Source organism: Mytilus trossulus, chromosome 14, assembly GCF_036588685.1.
Source record: "Mytilus trossulus isolate FHL-02 chromosome 14, PNRI_Mtr1.1.1.hap1, whole genome shotgun sequence".
Classification (NCBI taxonomy): Eukaryota; Metazoa; Mollusca; class Bivalvia; order Mytilida; family Mytilidae; genus Mytilus; species Mytilus trossulus.
In genome coordinates, this window is record NC_086386.1 from 33,156,333 (window position 1) to 33,175,966 (window position 19,634).

General features: G+C 31.5%; 2 protein-coding genes across 6 annotated transcripts in view; one reads left to right on the forward strand and one right to left on the reverse strand.

The window, feature by feature from the left end:
* LOC134696063 (S-acyl fatty acid synthase thioesterase, medium chain-like) overlaps positions 1–16,673 on the forward strand; it is a 51,868-nt gene extending 35,195 nt beyond the window's left edge. For 2 of the 5 annotated variants that reach the window (XM_063557641.1, XM_063557640.1), the window contains exons 2-8: positions 6,578–6,718; positions 7,087–7,225; positions 9,501–9,600; positions 13,249–13,324; positions 14,005–14,098; positions 14,705–14,790; positions 15,449–16,673. In XM_063557641.1, coding sequence (XP_063413711.1) covers positions 6,586–6,718; positions 7,087–7,225; positions 9,501–9,600; positions 13,249–13,324; positions 14,005–14,098; positions 14,705–14,790; positions 15,449–15,570 — 750 coding nt within the window. In that variant the 5' untranslated portion in view covers positions 6,578–6,585 and the 3' untranslated portion in view covers positions 15,571–16,673. Of the gene's footprint in view, positions 1–385; positions 527–6,577; positions 6,719–7,086; positions 7,226–9,500; positions 9,601–13,248; positions 13,325–14,004; positions 14,099–14,704; positions 14,791–15,448 lie in introns of those variants that run through there. The other 3 variants (XM_063557638.1, XM_063557637.1, XM_063557639.1) reach the window with 3 other exon arrangements.
* Positions 1–19,634, reverse strand: part of LOC134696061 (uncharacterized) — a 216,711-nt gene that overhangs the window by 12,300 nt on the left and 184,777 nt on the right. Inside the window, exon 2 of the mRNA XM_063557633.1 lies at positions 263–330. Coding sequence (XP_063413703.1) covers positions 263–293 — 31 coding nt within the window. The 5' untranslated portion in view covers positions 294–330. The remainder of the gene's footprint in view (positions 1–262; positions 331–19,634) is intronic.

Here is a 19,634-nt window from a genome sequence, read left to right on the forward strand (position 1 = left end):
TGCATTATCAACCACATGGTATCATTAGAAATAAATACTTTCGATATTATAACTGTGTAACATAAATAGAAAGTCCTGAATGATTCAGATATCAAATGTATGTACAATTCAACAAAAAGGTCACCTTCATCAAAACAAAAACAAATCCTGTGACCTCATTGTTTAATCTTCCTTGTAACTGGAGAATAATGTATTGTCATGTCATAAAATACCTATTTCAAGAAAACTTAATTCACTAACTTTTGCACAAACGCTCAATTACCTCTTGGCAATCCGTTAAGCCACCTCCACATATCTTTTACATTTCGAACCTAAAAATTGTTCCTTCTTCAGTTCCTTGCTTTCTTCCGAATGTTTTATTGCGTCACATGACCAACCTTCGATTAATGAAAAGATCCGAGAGATCCGTAAACATGTCTTTTGTTCTATTTTTGGATCTAGGGAAACGTGAAAAGTGAAAGCAGTTTGAGACCAAATACACTGTCAGGTATAGCTTCGGAACAGTCGCTTCTAAGGTCTTGGAGAAGTATTTTTGTAATGTTCGAACAGCCCAATACAATCAGAAAAAGTTATACAATGTTTTATTATGTTCCATGAGTTTATTAGCCTTAAATATAATTACTGGAAAATCGCCCCACTTTTTTACCAACTCGTCCCTCTTCTTTAGTTTCAGAAAACCATCAACATACTGATGTTTACTTTCCGGCGCATGCCTGGTATAATTTTTCAAATTTATGTATTTATAAATATAGTTTAACATATATGTATTCCATATTTTTGTATATATTTGTTAAATTTTTATTATCAATTTTTACAATTTTTTCTTTGTTTTTAGATTTTTCGTTTTTATTTAGATTTTTTAGATATTACATTTTTTTTTTTTTAATTTAAGATAAAAACATGATTGCCTGATTACTTCAGGTGTGGATATGTATCAAGGAGCACATCGTGCGTGAGTGCATCCTTGAAGGTTTCTGTGGTGGTGTTTTTTGTTATGACTGAGGACAATTTGTTCCAGTCTTTAATTGTTTGACAAAAGAAAGAAAATTTGTAGCTGTCCTTGTTACATTGGATTTGTCTGTAAGCATCTTTGTTGGTGGATCTTGTGACGGACTGACTCTTCTGTAATAAATTTTGTGAAGGAATGGCAATATTTTCGTTTGTAATTTTGTGAAACATTATTAGCCTTGTTCTTAGCCGGCGTTCTTGTAATGTTTGCCATTTCATAGTGTCTAGCATATCAGACACACTGCTGGTGTTGTGATGTCTGTTACATGCATACCTTGCAGCTCTTCTCTGTACTTTTTCTAGTGATCGTATGTTTTTACTTGTATAGGGGTTCCATACAGTACAGCAGTATTCTAATCTAGGTCTTATGATGGTTTGGTATGCTCTTTCTTTAATTTTTTGTGACTGGACTTTGAGATTTCTTCTTTTAAAACATAAAGATTTGTTTGCTTTGGCAGCTGTTTGTTGAATGTGGGTGTTCCATTTTAAATCTGAAGAAATTGTGATACCTATAAGTACTTGGCATGTTTTACTGATTCTAATGTGCCCATACATGTTGTAATAGAAGTGGATGGGAGTTCTCTTTGTTGTTATGTTCATTATGTTGCATTTGTCTGGGTGGAAAGACATGAGCCAGTCTTGCTCCCATTGTATGGCGGCTTCTAGATCTTCCTGAAGCATGAGGCAGTCGTTTTGAGATTTAATTTGTCTGTAAATTATGCTGTCGTCTGCGAAGAGTCTGATTTTGCTGTGTTTGATGTATTCCGGAAGGTCATTTATGTAAATAAGGAAGAGTATGGGTCCTAGCACTGTACCCTGTGGCACGCCTGAAGTGACTGGTATTTTTGAAGATGACATGTTTTCTAAAAGTACTGTTTGAGTTCTATTTGAAAGAAAGGATTCGACCCAGTTTATGATTTGATCTGATATGCCAAAGTATTTCATTTTATATAGTAATCTTTTGTGTGGTACCTTGTCAAAAGCTTTGGCAAAGTCCATGATTATGAGATCTGTTTGTAGGTTTTTGTCATTGTTTTCGAATAATTCATGCATCAGTGAGATTACTTGAGACTCACATGATCGCTTTGCCCTAAATCCATGTTGTAATTCATACAGTGTGTTATTGTTTTCAAGATGTTGCATCATGCTGCTTGCAAAGATGTGTTCAAGTAATTTGCAAGCTATGCATGTTAATGATATAGGTCTGTAATTACCTGGGTTGTGTTTGTCCCCTTTTTTGAATACAGGTGTGACGCTAGCATGGTTCCAGTCAGATGGTACTTTTCCTGTTTCTAATGATCTGGTGAATATTAATGTGAGGATGTCTGTACATATCTCAATGTTTTGTTTCAGTACTCTGCCTGCGATGGTATCAGGACCAGTGGCTTTATTAGGGTTTATGTTTTTAATAAGTTATAAACACCATCCCTAGATATTGTTATGGTTGTCATTTTGGGGTGAGTACTAGGACCTTTATCTGGAATGTCAGTATTTGCTTCAGATGTAAAAGCTGACTGAAATTGTTTGTTCAGTATGTTCGCTTTCTCAGATGGATTTGAGTGCAATGTACCTTCACTTCTTAGAGGAGCTATGCCGGTATTTTCATTTTTCTGGCTTTTAATATAGGAATATAGCTTCTTTGGTGTATTTTTAAAGCATGGTTGGTCTGGTTCCTTTATTTCAATATCAAAGATCATATTTTCTATGTATTGCCAGTAAGATTTCCTCATTTCTTTTTGGAGCTTGGTTTTTATTTCTTGATATTGTTTTTTGTACTTGGGATTTCCTTTTTTCTTTTTGTAGAGCTTGTTTTTCTTGTTAATAAGTTTTTTTAGTTGGTTATTTACCCAAGGTAGTTTTGATTTATGGCTTATGCTTTTTTTAGGAATATTCTTATCAATAGACTTTTGGATGTTTGTCTTGAAAGTATTCCAAAGTTCATCTAGACTCATGTTATTTTCATTTTGTTTAAGCTGATTGTATGTGCTAGTGAGGTCTTTTTCTATTTGGTCCCAATTTGCCTTTTTGTAGTTTAATATTTTGTGAGCCTGTTGTTTATTTTGAGGCAGTGCTAAATTTATTTCACTGTAAACTATGTCATGGTCGCTCGCTCCAATTGGTGGTAGTGTTTCGACTCGATTGACAAATGACGGAATTGGTCATACACAACAGGTCTAGTGTTGTGTCGTTTCTGGTGTTTTTATTTACTACCTGTGTTAAGTTATTGTCATTTAATAAGTCAAGGAGCTGTTGGTGTAGTGAAGCGTCAGGTTTACAAGGTATGACTGCTGGTGTCTTCCAGTCTATGTGGCCAAGGTTGAAATCACCGCTTACCCAGATATTTGGTTTTTTTTTTTTTACATAGGACTCTATTAAGTGAGATACCCAGTTGTTCTAGGGATTCTCCTTTATCGGATGGTGGTCGATAGTAGGAACATAGGTATAGTGATTTGTTTCCTTCATATGAAATTTTCGCCCACACATTTTCACAATTTGTATCGAGGTCTAGGTCGGTACCTGTATTTGTGATTTGTGTAGATGTGAGCTGGTTTGAGATAGCAAGTAACACTCCACCATAGCCATCTTTTCTGTTTTTTGTATAGATGTTGTATTTGGAGGCTGGGATGTATTCATAGTTTCAGTACCAAATATGATGCTTGGTTTACAAGAGTCAATAATAAGTTCTATTTCAGGTTTTTTATTCTTTATTGACTGAAAATTTATCGTAAGTACTCGTAGTGGTTCTGAGTTTTTTGTTATGTGATTGCCTTTTTTCTTTTTGTTTTGATTTTTCTGGATTGGTGATGAAGAATGTGTTGGTAAACCAATATCAATAATTTCATTGTCAGAACCAACGCTTGTTTCTAATTCTGAGTAAGTATTTGACAATTCAGGTAAAGTACTATTGAAGAATGTTGTGGAGAAGTTTGGCATACCACAGTTTATACATTCCCATGATAGGTTGCTTTTGTCAAGTATTTTGTACATTTTATTATCGATACCTTGACAATTTATATGGTACCATTGATCACAGCTGTCACAGCATACAGCTTTTTGTTTCCAAGTGCATGCTTTATTACATGATCCACATGGGTATTTTGGTGGACCAGGGTTTGGCTCTGGTGCATACGAGTTAGTAAGGAGGATGTTACATAGATATGTCAATACCAGTCTATCATATTTGATGGTTTTAGTTTTTCTTGTAAGTACAATCATAGATGTTGTGTATATATTAGACTTACATGTCTCTTGGTTTGATATTGTTATTGACCAAGATTTATCCGGTGCTTCCTTATTTTCTTTGATGTTTCTATTTGAGCTAATGCAGTCTTGCAGTTGACAATTAAATCTAGCTTGACACAATTTGACAAAAACAATGTAAGTATGGTGGTTGTGTCCCATACCTATCGCCCCCACTTTTACCAACTAGCCCCACAACTTATTGTCCTCTTTTTTACTAACTCCCCCCACTTTCTAAAAATCACCTCACTCTTGTTAACCAACTTGTCCCATGTATGAAAAAAGGTAAAATCCCATAAAAAATTGGTTAGATAGGAGGTGTGCTTTAGCTTGACCCTAAACAATGCTAAACAAAAATATGTATACTAGTTCAGTGATAATGGACATCATTCTAAACTCCAAAATACAAAAGTAAAAAATGTATATAGAAAAAAGTAAAATTAAAAATCAAACAAGACTGACAAAAAGCCAGAAAGTCCTTACTTGGTAAATTAGGGTCAACACAGTTTTCTGCTTTTTGGGATCAGATTGTTATCTCTTTGACCCTGTTTCTCTTCTCTATTCTTTTCCTAAAAAAGTTGTCAACAGTTGAATATTTTTTTCAAATTCATCATTCTTTAACATTATGTAATTTAAGTAGTGAGACATTGAGAAATTAAAAGTGTGTGCTTTTTTCATGTCTTTGTGTCCTTCATCATGTTCATCCAATGTGTAAACTTTTAAAATAATTTTATTTATGACCAATTAAAAAAAAGTTGGCTTAACTTATTGCTAGGGTACATATATCATATGTCAATGGCTGCAATAAACAGATTTTTTTTTTGAACAGAACAGAATTACAATAAAAAAATCACTTAAATAAGGCATAAAATGATTGAAATGCTGTTGATTTTGTTGATTATACTGATAGCTGTTAAAACTTGGATTAATGCTACCTTAATGATTTTCTTAAACAATTACATTTTATATACATTTTGGAGTTAAATTAAAGTGAACAAGATATCATTTATTTGTTCATTTTTTCTGCCATGGTGTTGTCAGTTTATTTTCCACTGATGAGTTTGAATGTTCTTCTGGTATCTATTGCCTCTCCTTTGTAGTTAACATTTTCAAAATACAAACTTTTATTAATCAAATCAGTAATTTTGCATCATGTATTTGTAAACCTGACCATCACATTGCATTGTCAATTTACATTTTCTACTGGAATGAATGATTTTTTCTTTAATAGAAAACAATGATATACTCTAAGAGGTTCAAGACTGAATTAGAAATTCAAAGGCATTTGCTATCAAAAGTTAATTTTCAACATACATGTACGTCATTTATACATGTCAAATTTACAGTTCAATGAGAATTGCTGCTTTAAAAGGACACCATGTCACTCAAAAAGAAAATGTTAATACTTACTGGTATAATTTCTTTGGACAGATCTTTAGACATGTTAGAAAAGATGTTGATCAATATATCATGTATGTAGTTTTGCTAACTTTTAAATATGAAAGGTTTATAAATTAAGGTGGTACCCAACACTTTCACCAAAATTAATGTGGCCCGTTTAATTTTTATAAAATTTTGACCCAGTATTCATGGTATTTACTTTGACCCTTTAACAAATATATAAAAATTTCAAAAATTTTGAACCAACCATTTTTATACATGTTTTATCAGAAAAATTACACTGGTTATTTTGCAGTTTGACAAACACCAATTTTGATCACTGAGAAGTTTAAGGTGTAATACCACCATTGATTTTCCCCTATTGGTCTTTGTTAAATTTGCACTTTTTAAAAAATTGTGCAGAATTTATCTTTGTTTCAAATAAAGAAATACTTGGCATGAGTAAAGTTTTATCCTGTCCAGTTCTATAGAAAAAAGTTTCACATAACATTTCATTGCATATATGAAAATAACCATCATTGGAAGTTAACCAATCAAATTTCTCCCCTTATTCTATCTGTGTACAAGGTTTAGTCACCATGTAACCTCAAGATTACAAAATTTTCTATAGAAATCACAAATAAAAAATAACGGTGTTTTGAAATACCAAAGACATATGTTTATGACACAGAAATAGTTTTACTGCAATAAAATGTAGGATTAATTACCTACAACGGTCATATTCAAGGGAATATTTTTTTAGACCTACTTTCGTATGCAACCGGATGTGACTAACCATGATTTGGTGGTATTACACCTTAATATTCCCTTTACAACACAACATAATTAAAACATTTTGCTGACTTTACAGAGTTATCTCCCTGTAGTGTTATGTACCACCTTAAATCAACACATAATATATATTGATTATCTTTTTTTTAACTTGTAGGCTTCTAAATGGCAGACAAATTATTCAACTGTAGATTTGCCAGAGAATTTGCAAATGTAAACCTTATCTGCTTTCCATGGGCTGGAGGTGGCTCCAATTTTTATGCACTCTGGGGAAAAGATTTGCCAGATTTTATTGAAGGTAATTTAGATATTAAGAAATATAGGTATTTCATCAACATGATCTTTCATCATGCTCTTGTTTATGATCCAAGAGAAATATGTATAAGAAATTAGTTTGTTAACCAGCAGTCAAAGTCCCTAGTATATATTAGTCCAATGACAGAATCAAAAGCTCAAACACATCAAATGAATGACAGCATCACATAAAGAAAAATATAAACCATAATTTTATATGCTGTAATTTGTATCATGCAGACTACTTAAAAAAGAAAGAAGATCTAGAAAAAACAAAAAAATCCTTAAAATTTGTTTGTGAATATCTCAGAAGTTTTATTTATTTATTTATTTATCACCTGTACCTTAACCTGAATATTATTATTTTTTTAGTTCATGCCATTACATTGCCAGGAAGAGAGAGTAGATTTAAGGAGCCATGTTTGAAAGAACTTAATCCCTTAGTAGATGATCTTGTGGAGAAGATATATAATAAATTTTCTAAGAAAAAGTTTGCATTTTTTGGACACAGGTATATTTGAATAAACAATTCTTTCATTTTAGAATATATAAGAATAGGAGAAATAAGAAATACATCAATAAAATAAATGATGAAACTACAATTGTTCTATGTCAAATTAAGTTCATCAATCAATCAATTATCTTTTGAGAATAGACTATTTTAATACAGACTTCTTCAAGGGCCTTTAATTCAGTGGTAACTGTTATTTTTTTTTAGTTGATTGTTTTGTATAAAAATGATATTGTTGACTTTTTGTTTGAAATTTTTACAAATGTCATGTAAGAGACTTTTACTTTTAATTTATAGCTTACTTTATGATATAGATTTTGCTAATTGTTGAAGCCTTTAAGTAACAATAATAATCATGATAATAGTAGCTTAAATCTACACCATTTGTTCTGCATGGTTGATACATTTTGTAGTTGTTTTATTGGCAATTATATAAGATGATGGGTTAGATCTTCTTATTAGCTCACCTGGCCCGAAGGGCCAAGTGAGCTTTTCCCATCACTTTGCGTCCGGCGTCCGTCGTCGTCCGTCGTCCGTCGTCTGTCGTCCGTCGTCTGTCGTCCGTCGTCGTTGTTAACTTTTACAAAAATCTTCTCCTCTGAAACTACTGGGCCAAATTGAACCAAACTTGGCCACAATCATCATTGGGGTATCTAGTTTAAAAAATGTGTGGCGTGACCCGGTCAACCAACCAAGATGGCCGCCACAGCTAAAAATAGAACATAGGGGTAAAATGCAGTTTTTGGCTTATAACTTAAAAACCAAAGCATTTAGAGGAAATCTGACATGGGGTAAAAATGTTTATCAGGTCAAGATCTATCTGCCCTGAAATTTTCAGATTAATCGGTTAACCCGTTGTTGGATTGCTGCCCCTGAATTGGTAATTTTGAGGAAATTTTGCAGTTTTTGGTTATTATCTTGAATATTATTATAGATAGAGATAAACTGTAAACAGCAATAATGTTCAGCAAAATTAGATTTACAAATAAGTCATCATGACCGAAATGATCAGTTGACCCGTTTAGGAGTTATTGCCCTTTATAGTCAATTTTTAACCATTTTTCGTAAATCTTAGTTATCTTTTTACAAAAATCTTCTCCTCTGAAACTACTAGGCCAAATTAATCCAGACTTGGCAACAATCATCTTTGGGGTATCTAGTTTTAAAAATGTGTCCGGTGACCCGACTATCAAATCAAGATGGCCGCCACAGCTAAAAATAGAACATAGGGGTAAAATGCAGTTTTTGGCTTATAACTCAAAAACCAAAGCATTTATAGCAATCCGACACGGGGTAAAATTGTTTATCAGATCAAGATCTATCTGCCCTATAATTTTCAGATGAATCTGACAACCCATTGTTGGGTTGCTGCCCCTGAATCGGTTATTTAAAGGAAATTTTGCTGTTTTTGGTTATTATCTTGAATATAATTATAGATAGAGATAAACTGTAAACAGCAATAATGTTCAGCAAAGTAAGATTTACAAATAAGTCAACATGACCGAAATCGTCAATTGACCCCCTAAGGAGTTATTGTTATTTATAGTCAATTTTTAACAATTTTCATAAAATTTGTAAATTTTATTAACATTTTCCACTGAAACTACTGGGCCAAGTTCATTATAGATAGAGATAAATGTAAACAGCAAGACTGTTTAGTAAAGTAAGATTTACAAACACATCACCATCACCAAAACACAATTTTGTCATGAATCCATCTGCTTCCTTTGTTTAATATTCACATAGACCAAGGTGAGCGACACAGGCTCTTTGGAGCCTCTAGTTTTTATAGTACTTTTGCTGATACTGATATCTTATTGGTTAATCTGCAAGACCTTTCTAGCCAGCTTTGCTACTTTGTTCAATAGCAACCTGGTTTACTTATTCATGACAGTTTCTATTCACGTCACGTTATTTTTCTACGCCTTCAAGCTATTTAAATAAGGGGGTAGACCTTGATCCAGGGAGATAACTCTTTAAGTTATTTATGCATTTGGAAAAATCAGGTTACATTAATGTATTTTAAGCTTAAACTTGGAACAGATTGGAAATAATCTATGTAACATAGAAGCTTACAATATATTTATGAAAATGGTTGACACAAACGTTCTGATGATTTTAAGAGTTATTTCCCTTAACATAGGTCTACCTCCTTTAACCGTCCTAAAATTTAGTTGATATACAGTAATTTTGATTTTAAAGTTACATTTATAAAAAGACTCATTAAATGTTTACCAAAATAAAACAGTTGTATAGATTTGATAAAACATTGTAGTTTGGGATCATTACTGAGCTTTGAGGTGGCTAGAAAACTGAAGAATAAATACAACATAGAACCATTGAAAATGTTTATATCTGGTGCATCACCATCACATGTAAGTACACAGAACAATTGGTAATGTTTATATCTAGAGCATCCCATCACATATAAATAAGAACATAGATCCATTGATCAATTGAAAATAGACTGTTTTTCTGGTTCAATCATTAATGAAAAGGAAGTACACCACTAATTCATGGTCCCATTACTTTCTATGTTAAATTCCTCCATTTCAACCAGGCACACCTCTTTCATTTTAAGTTCAATTTGAGTGGCAATCATTGCATGTCAAAGCAACACTTTATGGTGTCTTCTACTGAAAAAAATCAACATACCTTTTATGGCATATAAGAAAGAACCGGAACTTCGAATGTACCAAAACAGGTACTTCAGATCTGACAAACAGACCAAATGTACCCTCTTTTTAAAATTTGATGCATTTTTTTATACGACCGCACATTTTGAAAAAAATTTCGTCGTATATTGCTATCACGTTGGCCTCGTCGTCCTCGTCGTCGTCCGAATACTTTTAGTTTTCACACTTTAACTTTAGTAAAAGTGAATATAAATCTATAAAATTTTATCACAAGGTTTATGACCACAAAAGGAAGGTTGGTATTGATTTCGGGAGTTTTGGTCCCAACATTTTAGGAATTAGGGGCCAAAAAGGGCCCAAATAAGCATTTTCTTGGTTTTGGCACTATAACTTTAGTTTAAGTTAATAGAAAATAATGAAATTTAAACACAATGTTCATGACCACAAAAGGAAGGTTGGTATTGATTTTGGGAGTTTAGGTCCCAACAGTTTATGAATTAGGGGCCAAAAAGGGACCCAAATAAACATTTTCTTGGTTTTCGCACCATAACTTTAGTATAAGTAAATAGAAATCTATGAAATTTAAACACAAGGTTTATGACCATAAAAGGAAGGTTGGTAATGATTTTGGGAGTTTTGGTCCCAACAGTTTAGGAATAAGGGGCCCAAAAGGTCAAAAATTAAACTTTGTTTGATTTCATCAAAATTGAATAATTGGGGTTCTTTGATATGCCGAATCTAACTGTGTATGTAGATTTTTAACTTTTGGTCCCGTTTTCAAATTGGTCTACATTAAGGTCCAAAGGGTCCAAAATTAAACTTCATTTGATTTTGACAAAAAAATAATCGGTTGGGTTCTTTGATATGCTGAATCCAAACATGTACTTAGATTTTTGATTATGGGCCCAGTTTTCAAGTTGGTCCAAATCAGGATCTAAAATTATTATATTAAGTTTTGTGCAATAGCAAGTCTTTTCAATTGCACAGTATTGCGCAATGGCAAGAAATATCTTATTGCAAAATATTGTGAAATAGCTATTTTGTTTTTAATTAGAGTTATCTTTCTTTGTCCAGAATAGTAAGCAAGAAATATCTAATTGTAAGAATTTTTTTTATTTGGAGTTATCTTTCTTTGTCCAGAATCTACTTAAATCTTTGTTATTTGTACAACATACAATGTATATTCACTTTTTACTACCAACTGATAACTTAAAATAATCTTTACCATTCAGTGATAACAAGCAGTTTTTTTACATCTTAATATTTTATGATGTATTTAAATGAGTAGTAATTTTTGCAAACTCCATTAGAAATTTTAATTGAGATTAGTTTTGGAATAAGGGAAAGGGGGATGTGATTAAAAAAAATGGGTTCAATTTTCTCATTTGAAATTTCATAAATAAAAAGAAAATTTCTTCAAACATTTTTTTGAGAGGAATAATATTCAACAGCATAGTGAATTGCTCTTAGAGAAAACAAAAATTTTAATTTCATTAGAACACATTCATTCTGTGTCAGAAACCTATGCTGTGTCAACTATTTAATCACAATCCAAATTTAGAGCTGAATCCAGCTTGAATGTTATGTCCATACTTGCCCCAACCGTTCAGGGTTCAACCTCTGCGGTCGTATAAAGCTACGCCCTGCGGAGCATCTGGTTAATATTTAAAATTAAAAGTCCAAAGGTGTTCTACAATGATCACTAGTCCTTCAGCTTTCATTTGATGCCAAAAATACCTAAATATCCTACATATTTTGAAAGTTACACTCATGCATAGGAATTATTTTGCGTTAAATATAGATATAGGAAGATGTGGTGTGAGTGCCAATGAGACAAGTTAAATATATACATTTCTGGTATGTGCTTGCTGGCCGGGCCAGAATTAGTGGCGTTACACCAAAAGCAAATAGGGAAATAATAATTTGCTTTTAACAGCCAGTCTAGTTCAATTGTGTCAAAATAAAGTTAGGAACATATATAATGAATTTATTCACTTTTCCTTTTTTGATATACCTAAAAGTATGCAATAAATCAAACATGAGAGTTTGAATCAAAATTGGCGAATTTACAGTCAATACTCTTGTAACAAAATCAGTAAAAAGTTTTACTTACTCTTAATTTTTATCTATTATTTGTGGTACATGTAATATATCTTACTACATGAGACTATGGTTTTTAGAAATGCATATGATTTAAAAAAAAGAAGATGTGGTATGCTTGCCAATGAGACAACTGTCCACAAAAGACCAAAATGAAAGAGACATTAACAACTATAGGTCACCTTACGGCCTTCAACAATGAGCAAAGCTCATACTGCATAGTCAGCTATAAAAGGCCCCGATAGGACAATGTAAAACAATTCAATGGAGAAAAACTAACGGCCTTATTTATGTAAAAATATTAGGTAAGAGCCAGAACTAATTTGCCCTCCTTTAAAAGGAAAATAAAACTAGTTTGTCGCTTTTTATGTATCACATTTTAAATATGTCAACAAAATCATTATACCCCCGCTTTAAAAAAGGGGGGTATACTGTTTAACCTCTGTCTGTCCTTCCGTCAGTCCGTCAGTCAGTCTGTCCGTCCCATGAATATTTTTCGTCCCATTTTTCTCAGGAACTACAATACAAGGATTTCTGAAATTTAGTTTCAGGGTTTATCTAAGTCAGCTATACCGTGTGATGCGTTTTCAGATTGATCACTTGACAACTTCCTGTTTACCGAACACTTGTATGATTTTACACATGATAGCCAAATTGAAAATTTTCGTCACATTTTTCTCAGGAACTACAATACACTAAGGATTTCTGAAATTTGGTTTCAGGATTGATATAAGTCAGCTATACTGTGTGATGGGTTTTCAGATTTATCACTCGACAACTTCCTGTTTACCGAATACTTGCATATTTTTACACTATTAATATTTTCCACTTGCGGCGGGGGTATCATCAGTGAGCAGTAGCTCGCAGTTTCACTTGTTGGGCCACTTTTCCACCATACTTATTGTAAAAGAGGGACAAATGACACCAGAGGGACAGTCAAACTCATAGATTGAAAATAAACTTACAACACCATGGGTAAAGATAAAAAGTTAAACAGACAATTAATAGTACAGAAGAAACAACATAGAAAACTTAAGACTAAGCAACACTAACCCCACCAAAAACTGGGGGTGATCTCAGGTTCTCTGAAAGTGTAAGCAGATCCTGCTCCACATATTTTTAAAAAACTTTGGAAAACAATTAACTCTTATTATATCATTGTCTGTCTGGTAGAATTGATATTTGAGATAAGCTTAAAAATCCTACATTGCTGTTATAAAAACCATAATAAACATTGATAAAGATTTGAAGTTTTCCTAGCTTGAACATGGTTGCTTCTATTTTTAGTCATTCTATAGGAAACAAGATCCAAAGTTTGGCAAAATGACAGATGCTGAATTTAAAATATTTTTGGAAAAACTAGGTATGACTTTAATATGCTACTACATGTATATGTTTCATTGTATGGCAAATTCCGCAAATAACACACACTTTATTAAACCATCTTTAACTAGTCAATAAATTCTACTTTGCTTGTTTTTTCCAATTAAAAATAACCTTGCCACTGAAAATTAATTTGTAAGAAAACCAAATTTAGATTTCTAACAATGTGCTGTAAACATTAGTTGAGGAAAAGCATTTACCCATGATTTACTATCAATGTCATTTTAAGTATTTGAGTAATATCACCCTTTTTTATATATAAAATTACATTTTATTTATGTCAACTTGTTTTATAGTAGATAATGAATTGGTTTTAATTTTCTTTTTTGAGTAGTTGACCAATCATAAATACTTTTTGTAAACCTGATTAATTAGTTTCTTTTTTAAAGATATAAATGTAAAGATGTGGTATACTTGCCAATAATACAACATCTGCTAGAGACCAAAGGTCTATTTCTACAACAATAAGCAAACATATTTTTATAGTTTATAAAATGAAACGCCTAAATAACTTGCTGGTGTGGTATATGATCATGATGACCCTGAAATCAGCATTAAGTCAATCTGTAAACAGGTTTTTGCAGTAAGGATGAAGAAAGAAACTATGATAAAATAGCTAGTCAATTACATGTAAATAATGTGATATTTATTTGATTTTAGGAGGAACACCAAAAGAAATATTAGACAATGATGAAATAATGGAATTATATTTACCTGCACTGAAAGCAGATTATGGCTTGTTAGACCAGTTTGAGTAAGTTTAAGATAGTTTTTGTTGTTGTTTTGTCATGTATCACTAGTACATAATTATAGTATTATATAAATGTATTTAATTTTCTTGTTTTTATGCCCCATTTATGGTCATTATGTTTTCTGGTCTCTGCGTTGGTCTGTTTGTGCTTTCGTTCCTTGGGACATACATGTACTAGGGATATATTCTTGTTTAATTTCAAACTTTTTATGATCTAAGCACTGTTTTGATCAAGTCAGCATTAATGAAATAAGTGGAATACTGTTTGGTTGCCATGTTCATCAGTTTTTGAAAACCTTTAATTGCAAGAAATTTGCACATTTATTTATATATTTTCCTTATTTATATTATAAAAGGTTTTTGGTTTTGTGCTGTTTTCATGAGTTGTCTTTTGTTAAGTAATCAACAGATATTTCACACATATAGATATATAAAGTGAAGCTTATTTTGGCATGACAGGTTTGTTCAAGAAACAGTACATTTGTAACAAAACCAATAACCACTTTTCCCCTGAATCTCACTTGTTTATATACAGTGAGGTGCATTTGCAATGTAATATTATCTAATCCAGCTGAAAAACGCTATATTGGAATTATTTCTATTTTCTAGTTTCCAACCTGAGCCTGGTAAAGCTGTAGTGTCCTGTCCTATACAAATGTATGACGGAGATCACGATAAAAAACATGATGATGATGGTAAGCTAAGTGAGCCAAGTAAACAAATTAACTGTAGCTTTTAAAAATATGAAAATTGCAAAGTAAAATTGAAAGGAAATGGGGAATGTGTACAAAGGCATTTTTTTGCATCTGATGATGAATCCCTTTTCTAAATTTTCAATCATGTTATTATGAATAAGAAGATGTGGTATGAGTGCCAATGAGACAACTCTTCATCCGAGTCACAATGTGATAAAGAGGAAACCGTTATAGGTCAAAGTACAGCCTTCCACTATGTCAACAGTGAGCCTTGGGCTTGGCTCACAACAAACAGCAAGCTTTAAAGGGCCTTAATAATTGCTTCTTACTTGCTACTTTTTTAACACCAAATCTTGCATCATACATGTATAGTATCCTTACATTTTAATATTTGTGTAAGAGAAATGGATTATACAGCCAATGGCATGAAAGGTTCCTTCACCTGTAATCCTGTCTGTAACTCTTCTTCCTATAGTAATCAATTCCTCTGGTGGCATTAACCAGCAAAATATAGTGTTCTTATTTACAAAGTGTTTAAAGTGGTCATAAATATTGTGTTTTTTTTGTGTTGTGCATTTGCTGTCCCATAAATATGTAAACACATTATCTTCTTTATTTCTGAAAATTAAATATTTCTCTTTTTTTTTCTAATTTTCAGCCTGGAAAGAGTTAACCAGTGGAACCTTTAGTTTACAGTTTTTACCTGGCGGACATTTCTTTCTAAAAGAAAAGAGTAACATTGATTATTTACTGGATTCTATATCTAAAAATCTTGCCTAGATAAATTTCTATGTTTAACATGACTTTAGCTTTGTAAGTGATAGAAAAAATCTGTTTATATTCAGGCTATTATATTACTCCAAATATCTATAGTAGGTTAGATAAGATTTCCGTCAGTTCACCTCATTATTATAATAAGCAGGTTTTGATGAAATTGAATTAAACCAGCTAGTAATGGCTTGTATGTTATTACTTGAGTATGAAACTGTCTCCATCCAATTTTTTTTAAAGAAATTTTTTATTTCCCTTTGACAAAACTTTCTCCTGATCTTGAGTAGAATCTCCTGAATGGGAAGAAATTAATCAATGAAAATTTGTTCCTTTTTTGGCAATTCACAATTTGCTTATTCTGTAAAAATTGTAATTTTTTGACAATTTAACTTTACACTTTTCAGAGTTTCTTATTGTTGTCAATCTGACTGCATTGTTTGTTTAAAAAAACCTTTTCTATTATATGATTTAGAATTTCCATATATTTTTTTAAATCATCAAATACAGAATTGATTATTGCTTTTACTTCAACTACCTTGTGAAATTGGACTTCAAATTTATATAAAAGGCAATTGTCAACAAAATCCTGTAAACTTTTTCTACTTTTGCTTCGAGAATATTGATTTAAAAAAAGTTTCTATTGTTTCCAGTATGAAAAATAAAAAAAGAACCCTTTTTGGACATCTTACATCATTGACACTCATTACACTGTCAAAGTCATCCTTTTATTAGCAGCAAACACAAGTAGATGGAAAATGTATTAACATACATTTTTGCTTCACCTACATTGATATAAGTTCAATTTGACTGACAAGTGTAATCATGGAAATTTTGTTTAACTGTGACAAAGAAATGGATGTAAAATCCTATAGGACTTTTTTACAGATATAATAAAGTGTAATTTTTAAAATAAAGTTTTTTGTTGTTGCCTGCCAAGAAATTAAACCATACCATTTTTAGCCATAATTATCACACTTTCATACTAACTAGCTATGCAATGAAAACAAAATATTTATAATAGACTATATTTTTTATAATATTTGTAAACAGACATTTATATGCATTTGTTTATTATTATTCCACATATAATTTAAGGTTGTTAAATAATATTGTTGCAATTAAATTTTTTCATACAAATAATGCTATAGATCTTTTTTGTTATTTTAAAATAGTACAAATCTTGTCATTTTTTTGTTTTAAATATTGGTGCTTTTTTTTATCACCCAGGGCACTTTTATTGCTTTCTTTGCTATATCAGTTTTGCTCATTGTTGGAGGGTTTGCAGTGACTTGCTGTTGTATTCATCTTTATCCTTTATTGTTATTGTTTTTACTGAAATTGGGTGAGTTTAAATGTTTAAAACTGACCAAACTGTTGTAACAGTCTTGTTACTTTACTCATATAAAGTTCCCTCTAATTTTCATTCAAAATTGGAATATGTTTGTTTCACATGAGAAACTCAATACTTAAATTAACATCAAAATATCAAAAAATACCATAAAATGCATTAAAACATAGATTGTTTTGAATGTAAAAGAAATATTTTTGTACACAATAATTAACAATACAAGAGAAAGAAAAGAAAGAATGATAATATCCAGTATTAATTTTGAGAGGTGTATTAAATATTTTTCATTTGTCTTTTAAAGTACTGGTATTCTACCTTTTACATAAGCATGTAACTTATGTCAGTTTTGCCCTGAGTCCAAATTTAATCAGATTGTAATGAAATAATAGAGTTATTTCTCTTTTATCAAATTTAAAATTAAATTCAAAATTCAATCTAGGGAAAAACTATATTGCATACTAGGCAATATGCAATATTCGATGTAACGAAAAGATCCTCTCCTGACTTTGTATAGCATTAATATAGTTTGTTTTCGTTTCTATGAAATGTATGATATTTTTACAGACTTCTAACATGACTTCAAAATAACGTTGTCTTAATTGGTAACAAAATAAAGATTACAGAATCAATGTTTATCTTTTGTGATTAACATGATTAAGTTGACTTCACATTGTTTTTTTTGTTTGTTTTGGAAAAGAGAACATTTTGTATGCACCAGTACGTACACATGCCATTGCTCACTAAGTTGTTCCACAAGAAAGTTCAGGAGCCTGTAATTCAGTGGTTGTCGTTTGTTTATGTGTTACATATTTGTTTTTCTTTCACTTTTTTACTTAAATAAGGCCGTTAGTTTTCTCGCTTGAATTGTTTTACATTGTCTTATCGGGGCCTTTCATAGCTGACTATATGCGGTATGGGCTTTGCTCATTGTTGAAGGCCGTACAGTGACCTATAATTGTTAATGTTTGTGTCATTTTGGTCTTTTGTGGATAGTTGTCTTATTGGCAATCATACCACATCTTCTTTTTTATATTAAATGATTTCCATTGATATTTTATTAGTCATTTAGTCCTGGCAATTCTTTACATTTTTACTGTACCTCTACTGTCTGATTGATATATATATTACTAGTATTCAAATTAAAAGAGATTTAGTTGTAATTATATCAAATTGATGTACTGTGAACAATCAAAATATGGAATGATATCCGGCTACATTAAAGTGACATGATTTACTGGGAGAAACCAAAAACAAATTCATTCCAAAACACAATGGCTTTATATGGTAAAGTTTATAATGAAGTTTAATTAGATTGTGATTCAAAGCGGATACATATATGCAGTGTTAAGATACGAGGAATACAGTATCATTCCAAAGTTATTCCCACTCATTTAATCAGTCAGATAAAGAAATGAAATAGGCGTAGCATAAGTTAACAATGGGATTAAAGTTCTGTTAATTCTCACAAATCTTTGCCAGGCAGTTCAGGAGTAGGTGCGGATACAAATGTGGGACAGGCTTACGAACGAGCGTAGGAACAGATCCTATATACCAAATGGTCTAATTTGTATTGGAATTATCATAAAGAATATAATTTCATGTCTGTATGTTAAATATAATTTACACTTTCCCTCTTTGATTACTAAGTATTTGTGAAAGTAAATGTAAGCCGACACACACTACATATTGAGCTAAAGTTTTGGTATGGTCTTCAATTGACCCACTTCATTCTACATATTTATTAATATTGCAATGATAATGCATATCGTGTATAACAAAGTACATTCACTTATAATAATACACAATAATGTCAAGTTTGTGACTTTATGTCAACTTTTGCATACATCAGTAGCCGTGAACATGTTTAGTAACTACCTATTCTTATTGTAATTACAATAGACTAGCGAGAGCGACACGTCAAATATTAATCCGGGTTAGAAATTCAATGACAATAATTATTTCTTGCAATGCAATATTCTTTTCATAAGTTTAAACCATATCAATACATATGCATATTCTCAATTAAACCGAGCACACCTTTAAGTTTTAAAGATCCCGATATTTGAGCATTAACAAGGATTTTTTTTATCAAAATTCAAAGAAGGAACGTTATCGAACGATCTTTACCTAGAAGGCATGTTTAAGTGTGTATACATTCTCCTAACAATTTGCCAGAGCAAAGAGCAAAGAGCAATAGTCTGTGTCTGAAGAAAAGAACATGTTGTTATAAAGTGCGTAATCATATTAAAAATTGACCTTTAATACAATTACTGATTGAATTACGAAATGTAAAAATCATTTGGTAAACGATATGACAAATTATAGTCTGGATATATGCAATTACTTCCATGTGTTTACTATAAGGAATGTGAGGATGAATAGACATTTTTATTTTTTCAAGTTGAATGGATTTACAGTCGATAAATGTATTTAAAAAAGGAAAGACGAATGTAAAAAGTAAAATCACAAAAATACTGAACGTAGGGGAAAATCAATTCGGAAAGTCCATAATCACATGGCAAAATCAAATAACAAAACACATAAAAAACTAATTAACAAGAACAGTCATATTCCTGACTTGGTACAGACATTTTCGAATGTAGAAAATGGTGGATTAAATCTTGTTTTATAGCGCTAATTTATAGATATCCAGCTCTGGGTTTTTTCTGAAGCCTTTTTTGCTCTATGTATCATAACTGATTTCGATTTCTAAATGTTTCAATGT